Source organism: Galeopterus variegatus, unplaced genomic scaffold (genome assembly GCF_000696425.1).
Source record: "Galeopterus variegatus unplaced genomic scaffold, G_variegatus-3.0.2 Scaffold93, whole genome shotgun sequence".
NCBI classification, from domain to species: Eukaryota; Metazoa; Chordata; class Mammalia; order Dermoptera; family Cynocephalidae; genus Galeopterus; species Galeopterus variegatus.
Window position 1 is genome coordinate 986,290 of NW_007726204.1, and position 10,483 is coordinate 996,772.

The 10,483-nt window shown below is 45.5% G+C and overlaps 1 protein-coding gene and 1 non-coding gene across 2 annotated transcripts in view; one reads left to right on the plus strand and one right to left on the minus strand.

The window, feature by feature from the left end:
• Nucleotides 1-10,483, minus strand: part of BLVRB (biliverdin reductase B (flavin reductase (NADPH))) — a 16,818-nt gene extending 6,335 nt beyond the window's left edge. Inside the window, exons 1-2 of the mRNA XM_008582634.1 lie at nucleotides 10,269-10,483; nucleotides 2,266-2,480 (exon numbers count right to left, since the gene is read on the minus strand). Coding sequence (XP_008580856.1) covers nucleotides 2,266-2,480; nucleotides 10,269-10,347 — 294 coding nt within the window. The 5' untranslated portion in view covers nucleotides 10,348-10,483. The remainder of the gene's footprint in view (nucleotides 1-2,265; nucleotides 2,481-10,268) is intronic.
• TRNAI-GAU lies at nucleotides 4,447-4,521 on the plus strand. The gene has a single exon. It is a non-coding gene; the product is annotated as a tRNA-Ile (tRNA).

A 10,483-nucleotide genomic window follows, 5' to 3' on the forward strand; every position in this document is an offset into this window, starting at 1 on the left:
TGGCTCACTCGAGAGAGTGCGGTGCTGATAACACCAAGGCCACGGGTTCGGATCCTATATAGGGATGGTCGGTTCACTCACTTGGGAGAGCGTGGTGCTGACAACACCAAGTCAAGGGTTAAGATCCCCTTACCGGTCATCTTTTTTAAAAAAAAAAAAAAAAGAAGCTGCTGATGGTGTCCATGGGTCTCCTACTCTATTTCAAATAGTTTAGAAAAATAAAAACACAAACAAAAAATATTTATCTGTGTGTGCATAGATAAACCAATTAGGATAAATATTAACAATTTTTGAATCGAGGTGGCAGAAATATTGGTGTTAACTTCACTATATTTTCACCTTTTCTGTTTGAAAATGTTCATAATAAAAAGTTGGAAAATAGGGCTGGCCGGTTGTCTCAGCTGGTTAGAATGCAGACTTATAACACCAGGGTCAAGGTCTTGGTTCCCCATACCAGCCAGCAGCAAAAAGACAAAAACAAGAACAAAAATGTTGGAAAATATGTTAAGGAAATGCACATTGAAGAAAAAAAATATGTGTGTGTTTGTGTTTGTATACAGAAAAAAGAGGGAAAGGGAAAGCTATATGGGTGTCCTTTCAACTTTTCTGTAAGTTTGAAATCATTTCCAAATAAAAAATTAAAAAGTGAAAGGAATGGGCTGGCCCGTGGCTCACTTGGGAGAGCGTGGTGCTGACAACACCAAGTCAAGGGTTAGGATCCCCTTACCGGTCATCTTTATTTAAAAAAAAAAAAAGTGAAAGAAAAAAAAAAACATCCTGGCACACATAAGACTTTAATATTTTTTTTAAAAATCTAAACAAAAAAATTTTGAAAAAAAAAGAAAGCAGATTAAATCAATTTTAGTTTCTTTCATGAAAGCAAAATTTGTTTTAACCACTCAAATAGGTCTCTGAGACTGGAAGAAAAAAAAGAAAAATTAAGAACAGACCATTCTAAAATTGTAGGTTTAGTATTAAACTTTTCCATTTCAAAGCTGGAGGGCAAAAAAAACCATAAATGACTTTGCTTCTTGCACTCCAGCAAGGTCTGGCCTCCAAGCCTTTGTACTTGCTGTCCCCTCTGCCTGGAGCACTATTATTGTCACCATGCAGCCCTCCTTCATGTAACTTCCTTCCCTGGGAGGCAATGTGTGTGATGAAACATGGAGGTGAGGAGTGTGGACTGTGGAGACAGACAGTCTGGGTACATGTCCCAGCTCTCCGGCCACAGGCTGTGTGAACTCAGGCAAGCCAACTGGCCTCTCTATGCCTCGGCTCCTGAGCTATACCATGGAGACAATAATAATAACAGCAGCTAGGTATTTTCTGAACACCTACTATGTGCCTCTCAGTGTAAGTACTCAAAGGAGTTTTGTGAGGATTAAGTGGCACTCATCCATAAAGTGCTCAGATAGCACCTAGCACGCAGTAAGTGCTCAATAAACGCTGTTAGCATTAATTGTTCCTGTTATGCACTCTGTAGCCTTCCTTTTGGATTATTTAGGACAACTACAGTATTTGTTTAATGTCTTTTTTTTTTTCTGGCAGCTGGCCTTTACCACGATCCAAACCCTTGACCTTGGTGCTACAGGTGGCGCTCTAACCAGCTAAGCTAACCAGCTTTAGTGTCCATCTCCTGGGTAAGGGTAGAGACTTGGTGTGTATTCACAGCTCTATCACTTCCTCTGGGAGGCTCTCCATGACCTTTCTCAGGCAGGATCAGGTGTCTCCCCTGGGTTCTCATTGTCTAGGATTCTTCCATCCCGGCCCTCGCCCCTCTGCCTGTGCCTCCTCCATCACAACCCTGATTATCTGGGATAGCGGTTTGATCATGGATCTGTCTGCCACCTCTCTCCCACCTGTGAGCCCTGTGAGTGCAGGGGCCAGGCCTGTACTGGTCACCACTGTGTCCCCAGCATCACCCAGCAAGGTTGAGGCACACAGTTGGTGCTCAATAAATGCACACTAATTTGGAATGGCTTCAATGCCCCCTTTCTGAGGCCCCTGGGCTGCCTGTCCCTCACCCACCTCCCAGTTCAGCCCCTATCCCCGTAACACTTTCTGCTGATTTGAAGCTCAGTTAGAGGAACAGGTGGGGAAGAATAAGGGTGGGCCTGCCTGTGAGGGAGGGGAGCTTGGCTGGGGCCCGGTGTTGCAAAGGTTTACACAGTGAGTCAGGCTGGCCCCAGCCTCCCCGTGGGGAAGGCTGAAATGCCAAATGAAAGAATAAATCTTCAGGGGTGGGGCTGGGGGTGGGGGTGGCGCCGGGGGCCGAGGTGCAGGGGAAGGCCGTGGGCAGAGGGGGGGCCCAGTACTGAGGTCATTGCCAGTGCCCAGCAGCACAACAACAGCATCCTGCCCAGCCACGGTCTTGTCCACATCGGCTGCCTGCCGAACGTCACCCACTACCACGTTGGCCGGCTGGGGTCCCTCCGATGGCAGCTTGGAGGAGTCCCGCACCAGCACTGTCACTTCATAACCTGTAGGCAAAGAGGAGCAGAGAGGTGGGTTGGTGGACTTGTGAGCTGGCACTCTTGGGTTCCAGGGGCTGGGTCCTGGAAAGAACCATGAACCCCCAGATCCATCCCCTAGGACCCCTGTTCTGCAGCAGTGGTCTTCAAACATTTTTGCTGGCATACCCACAGTTGATGTTCAGCTAGTTGTTAAAATAGGGAGATACGTTTATGCCGATTCACAAATAATCTGCACTGAGGCTTCCAAGGGCTTTCCCCCATGCCCCCACAGACTTCCCCACCCTTCAGCAACTAAAGGGTTAATGCCTGGCATTGCACTGGTCTATTCCCCCTACAATGGTCCTGGAAGAAACTGAGGTACAGAGGAGGACTCAAGCTGTCCAAAGATTGACTGGTGCTGGAATTGGCCCCAGACTCTGCCCCCGGCTTTACTTCTGGAGGGTCTGGCCCTCCCTTAGTGGTCATTAAAGAGCTTGAATATTGCCTCAGTATGTCCCCTTCCAAAAGAATTTTGGATAACTGTCTCCCCCCAACCCCAACACACACACACATTTTAAAGTTAGCAATTGACATATTTCTTCTTTTCTTTTAAATAGTGGTAAAGGATGTTAATATTTGGGGAATTGTAATGGAAATATTTAAAAAATAAAATTATTGTGGTTTCTGTTGTGGCCTAAATGTCCCCCCCCCCCATTCATATAGTGAATCCTTAACCCCTAATGTGATAGTATTTGGTAGTGGGGCCTTTGGTAGGTGATTAGGTTTAGATAAGGTCATGAGGGTGAGGCCCCCATGATGGCATCAGTGTCCGAGAAGAGGAAAAGAGACTAGAGACCATGCACTTTATCTGTCTGTCTATCACTGTGTAAGGACATAACAAGAAGATGGCCATCTCCAAGCCTAGAAGAGAGCCCTTACCAGGAACTAAATCTGTTGGCACCTTGATCTTGGACTTCTCAGCTCCCAGAACTGTGAGAAATAAATGTGTTGTTTAAGCCACCCAGGCTATGGTATTTTGTTATAACAGCCCAGGCTAACCAAAATAGTCTCTAAAGACCATTCTCCTGAAAAATAAACCAGTGCTCCTTGAAGTGGCTGACTGTCATGCTGGGGCAGGGAAAGAGCAAGATGAGGCTGGAGCATCTGTTAGTGACAGCAGGTAAGGCAATGCTTAAAGAATGATGAGGAATAAATTAAAAAGAAAAAAGAACAAAGGGGATATGCGGAAAGGACACAGAGCCACTTAAAGGGGCTCCCACTGGGCTAATCAGGGACAATATGAGTGTCCAAAAGAATATTGATGGCAAAGAACTGAAACACATCAAATATATAAAAATCTGTGAGTTCATAATGAAACTAACAAAGAAACCTCATTGGTCACCATTGGCATCTATCAGAGGATTAATCCCTTACTCTGAAAATGATAAAAAGGAAAAAGAACAAAATGGTTCCATTTCTCTCGATAGCTGCAATCATCTATGTCAAAAACAAATAATGGGAGATTTTTACACTCTAGGGCAATGATGATGATAATGATGAATAACGTTTATAGAACACTCACTATGTGACAGCTGCCAAGTCTCTCACATATATTAACTCACTTAATCCTCAGAGCAACTTTGAATCACAGTCCTACCACTAGCTAGCTATGTGACCCTGGCAAGTCACTTAATCTCTCTGCGCCTTAGGCTTTGCTTTAGAAAGTGACACTAATCATAGTTTCTACCTTACGGGGTGGTTGTTGGCTTCAGTAATATGTGTAAAAGTTTAGTGTAGTCAGTTGATTTTCAACAAGAGTGCCAAGACAATTCAATGGGGAAGGAATAGTCTTTTTTGCAAATGGTGCTGAGACAAGTGGATATCCACATGCAAAAGAATGAAGTCAGAACTCTGCCTCATGCAACATATACAAAAAATTGTTTCAAAATGATCAAAGACCTAAATGTAAGAGTTAAAATTATAAAACTGGCCTGGCTGGTTAGCTCAGTTGGTTAGAGCATGGTGCTGATAACACCAAGGTCAAGGGTTTGGATCCCCATATCAGCCAGCTGTCCAAAAAAAAAAAAAAAAATATATATATATATATATATATATATGTATATAAAATATATAGCTATATTTAAAAAATATAAAGAACTCCCACAACACAATAATTAAAAGACAAATGACCCCATTAAAAATGGGCAAAAGACATGAATAGACATTTCTTTTTTTTTTTCCTTTTTGTCTTTTTTACTGACCGGTAACGGGATCGCAACCCTCGGTGTCGCGCCCATACCGGGGACTGGCAACGGGATCGCAACCCTTGGCGCTGTGCCCGCACCGTGCTCAGCCAGTGAGCGGGAACCAGTCTCCACATGGGATCTGAACCCTCAGCGGGAGCGCCGCTGCGCTCCCAAGCGGCACACTCTCCAGTGGGCCACCGGGCCGGCCCATGAATAGACTTTTCTCCAAAGAAGATATACAAGTGGACAACAAGCACATGAAAAAATGCTCAATATCATTAGCCATTAGGGCAATGAAAATCAAAACCTCAGTGAAAATCAAAACCCCACTTCACACACACTAAGATGACTGTACTAAAAAAACGACAGATATAAGTGTCAGTGTGCAAGTGGGGAAACAGGAACACTCATACGTTGCTGATGGCAATGAATTGAATAATGCAGCTGCCTTGGAAGACAGCCTGGCAGTTCCTTAAAAGATTAAACGTAGAGTTACCACATGACGCAGCAGTTTTACTCCTAGAGATATGCCCAAAAGAAACAAAAATATATATCACACAGGAAGTTGCACGTGAATGACCATAGCAGCATTATTCATAATAGCCAAAAAGTGGAAACAACCCAAACGTTCATCAACTCAAGACTGGATAAATAAAATGTGGTATGTTATACATAATATTATTTGGCAATAAAAAAATAAATGACATAATGATACACACACTACATTATGGATGATTCTTGAGAAAATGTTTTCTGCTAAGTGAGAGAAGCCAGTCACAAAGAACCAATATTCTATGATTCCATTTGTATGAAATATCCAGAAGGGGTAAATCCATACAAACAGGAAGTAGATGAGTGGTTTCCTAGGGCTGGGGGAGGGGTTGGGCAGGAAAATGGGGGGTGATTTCTAGGGGTTTCTTTTTGGGGTGATGAAAATGTTCTAAATTGATTGTGACAATATTTGCACAATTCTGTGAATATGCTGAAAAGCCATCAAATTGCATATTTTAAATGGGTGAATTGTAAGGTATGTGAATTATAGCTCAACAAGCTGGGTTTTTCTTCCATCCTTTTTTATTTGGCCTGGCAGGTACGGGGACCTGAACCCTCACTCTTGGTGTTACAAGGCTGCACTCTAGCCAACTGAGCTAACCGGCCAGCCCTCAATGAGTTGTTACAAAATACAAAGACGTGGTAGAGCACAGCCAGCACAAGTAAAATTAAGACAAATTAACAAAAGTTTAGGATAGTACTTGACACAGAAATGCGAGGGGTCTTCAAAAAGTTCATGGAAGGATTTGTATTATATTTTAATTCAATTTTTCAATGAACTTTTTGAAGTACCCTCATAAGCTCTATCTGGTTGTTTGCTATTAAAGTATTGTGCCTTTTAATCATCTCATGACTTTATCCTCTAGCCTGATTCAGCCCTGAGTCTCCTTCCTGGTCCCTTTCTGGGTCCTCTCTAGGTTCCTGGGCCCAGTCCTATGCCCTCCAATCCATATTCCACACGGCAGCCAGACCAAGTTTTCCACAGTTATATAAGTGCCTCCTTGCTCAGATCCTTCCTGCAACCCCTCAGTGCCCTGCAATCAAGCCCATGCTCCTCATGACAGCCTTTGAGGTCCCTCAGGATCCGGCCTCTCCTCCTCTCCTGCCTCTGCTACAGCTACTGCCCTCTTCACCCACCACACTTCTTTCAGTTCCTCAACTGCACCAAGCTGTTTCCTGCCTTCTGGCCTTTGCACGTGCTGTCCCCTTTGCCTGCGACACCCTTTGCTCTCTTTCCCCAGGCCCCCTGGTCACTTGAATTTCCTCCTTATGCTGACCTGGAGTAAATCAAGGGCCCTGCTGGTCCAGGAACCGTGTCATGTTCACCACCATCTCCCTGACCCTTTATAAACACAGGCTTTACTGCCCCACGGACCTGGGTTCAAACTGGGCTCTGCCACTTACCAGCTGAGGAACCTCATGCAACACCTTCACTGACTGGACCTCATCTTTGTCTCTGAAATAAGGATCACAACATCCAGGATCCCCACCCTATGTGACCACCTTTCATAAGGGAATGACACAAAGTCTGTGCTGCCCTCACATGTTGGGGAGCGGTGAGAGCTTGTAGGGAGCAAATGTGGCCATTGCTTAATGGCCACGGTGTTGGCTAAAGTGGACCCTAGTAAATTGTGGGTATTTTTTCTTTTTGAGAAACACGTTGCTATGGTCTGAATGTTTGTATCCCCCCCCAAATTCATATGCTGAAACCTACTCAGAAAGGTGATGGTATTAGAAGGTGGGGTCCTCTGGGAGTTGTCTAGGTCAGACCCCTCATGAATGGGATTAATGCTTTTATAAAGGAGACCCCTGAGAGTTAGCTAGCCCCTTTCACCAGATGAGGACACAGGTAGAAGGTCTATGAGGAAGCAGGCCCTATCCAGACACCACCACGCCTTAATCTTGGACTTCCCAGCCTCCAGAACTGTAAGAAATAAATTTCTCTTGTTTATAAGTTACCAGTTTAAGGCATTTTGTTATAGCAGCCAGAACAGACTAAGGTACGTGTTCTTGAGGACAGTAAGAGCTTTGACACAGGTCCAGCACAAGGGTCCCCAACAGTATTACATTACTGGTGATGAGTGACAACATTTATGGAGAACCTTTTATGTGCCAAGGGCTATACAATGCTCTTTCCACGAATGAGGTGTTCAAAAAAAAAAGTTGGGGCTGAGCCCGTGGCGCACTCGGGAGAGTGCAGCACTGGGAGTGCAGCAGCGCTCCCGCCGCGGGTTCGGATCCTATATAGGGATGACGGGTCTGCTCACGGGTGTGCTCACCGGTGCGGCCGGTCTCAAAAAGGACAAAAAAAAAAAAATTAATACAACTCCCATTTAATCTTAAATTTTAAGAGCCACATGTGCCTAGTGGCTACCATACCAAAAACACAGTTTTAGAATTCACAGATTTTGGGGGCCAGCCTGTGGCTCACTCGGGAGAGTGTGGTGCTGATAACACCAAGGCCACGGGTTTGGATCCCATATAGGGATGGCCGGTTTGCTCACTGGGTGAGCGTGGTGCTGACAACACCAAGTCAAGGGTTAAGATCCCCTTACCGGTCATCTTAAAAAAAAAAAAAAAAAAAAGAATTCACAGATTTTTTACCCTTTACGAAGAACAAGAATGTTTGTAAGGTATTTTCAAACTTTTTTTTTTTTTTTTTTACAAATTCTTTATTTACATTTTTCTGTCTATTTGCTTTTGTTTTATCCTTCTCTCTCTCTTTTTGTGTATCTACATATTATATTACATGCATAATTATGTACATGTGTATATGAATACATTTATACAGATACATATGGAAATATATATATATATATACATATAAGTTGTTCCTAACTATTTGAGAGTAAGTTGCGGAGGTCATGCCCCTTTTAAGCTTTTTTATCTCAACCCTCAATACAAAATAGATTTCACAGACCAACCCAGTGCACACAAACCTATATGTACATAATTGAAACAAGTTTCATAAAACCAATATTTAACGTGTGATAACTTTTGATACTGCTGTGAACAATTAAATATATTTTAGAACTCACTGTAACCCACAGTTTGAGAAGCACTAGACTGCAATAACCCTCCAAGGCAGGTACTATTTTCATGCCCATTTTGAGGATGGGGAAACCGAGGCAATTTTAGGTAGCTGGGCCAGGATCACATAGCTAGTAGGTAGAGAAGGCTAAATTTTTACCTATGCAAATCTGATCCAGAGCTTGCAGAATTCAATGCTAGGCTATAATCTGAGTTCACACAGCCAAGGAGTGTTTACTGAGCACCAGTTACGCACTGGACACGGTTCTAAGCATTTTCCATATATTATCTCATTTAATCATCACAAGAACCCCAGGGTAAGTACTACTAATTTCATCCCCACTTTATAGATATCTAGGTACACAGTACCAAGGCATTTGGCCAAACAGGTAGTAAGTGGCAGAGCTGGCCTCTTAAATGTGGGCACGCAGGAGCCAGAGTCTATGCCTATCAGGACTCTTGGCCCTACAAAATCATTGAGGTAAATAAAACCCCAGTTCATTCAAGCCCTTCCTTTTTCCGATGGGGGCATTGAGTTGAGAGCTCTGAAGAGAATTCAGAGCCACAGTGAGAAGGCAGAGCCTCCCCTATGCCCCAGCTCTCAATTCCCCTGGGTGCAGCCCCAGCTGTCACCAGCAGGGTGGGAGAGTGGAACTCGACAGAATTTGAGATTGAAGGGAAGGTAGTAACACCGCAATAGATTATTACTATGACTCAGCACCTCTCAACTTCTCCCTGCTTCCTTCCCCACTCTTCCTAAAATGCTTATCAGAGGCCGGCCCGTGGCTCACTCGGTAGAGTGCGGTGCTGATAACACCAAGGCCACGGGTTCGGATCCTATATAGGGATGGCCGGTTTGCTCACTGGCTGAGCGTGGTGCTGACAACACCAAGCCAAGGGTTGAGATCCCCTTACCGGTCATCTTTAAAAAAAAAAAAAAAAATGATAAAATGCTTATCAGCAAATTGGTTTTTACCAGGGAAGCCAAGGGCTCTCCCCGTCCCAAGTCGACACCCTCACTAGTTCTCACTGGGGAGGGGGAGAGCCATAGGCCTAATGAAATTTCACGCAGAGTCCCTCCAAGGGAGGGCTGAGCTGGAAGGCAGCAGGGAGTGGGATCCTGGCAGTCTCCACCCTTTTGGGGCACGTAGATAGTCAATATCTTTAGAGTCGCCAAAGCCAACAGGGGTGGGGTCCTATATCTGGAAGTCCCAGGCACGGCTGAGAGTTGGCAGAGTCTCCGTGGGGGCAGGGAATGATGCTGGAGGATGGTTATCTCCTTTCCTGCCCCCTCTCCTGGGGCAACTCCAAATTTTCAGCCCTCATTGACTTTCTCAGGACTGGGGGTCCTCAAGCCTTCACTTATGTCTCTGTGACCTCTTTCTATTAGGTGCTCACAGCAACCTGACCCTCAACCTATTCAATTTCCAGCTCCCCTGACCAAGCCAAGGGCCCATGGACTTTTGGTGGTTAAGTGCATGAGCTGGGTTCAAATCCCCGCACTGCCATTTACCGACTGTGTGATATTGGGGTAGTCACTCTTTGGGCCCCAGTTTTCTCATCTGTCAAGTGAGGTAATACTAGTTCTCATCCGATATGAGGATATAACACATGTGAAGAGAGGGCAGCCCTGGGCGGCAAGGTGGTGCCTGGGTTAGTAAACCCTCTCTGGGTGTGCTAACAACCACCACCAGCACCACCAGCACCACCACCACATTTCATAAGAGCCCTGGATTTGCACATAACTGTGTCACTGGAGTCCTCCAGGCTCCCATGGTAATTCCTATGCCTTGGACTAACGTAAAACTGGATCTCATAGCCTCCCCCATTTCTACGCCCATGACCACTTGCTGTGTCCCCCTGAGTCCTCACACACACTTGGTTGGAGCACAAATGGCCCCAACCAGCCCGGCCCAACCCCATGATGACCACTCCTAATGCTATGCCCGTGTACCCCGTGACATCCCCTGCCCGCCCCGATTCATGCCTGCTTGCACCGCCTGCGCCAGGGTGGTGAGCCCGGTCCTGCCGGTGGCACCGAAGAGCGCGATCTTCTTGACCGCCATGCTGCGGGATCGTGGGAATGCAAGGCCTCTAAGTCTCAGGACGCGCGGGAACCCAATGGCTACTCGGCGGTGCTCTCCGCCTTTCTCTAGCCGGAGCGACGGGGCGGAGCCGGCTCGGAGGGCCCAGCCTCAGATC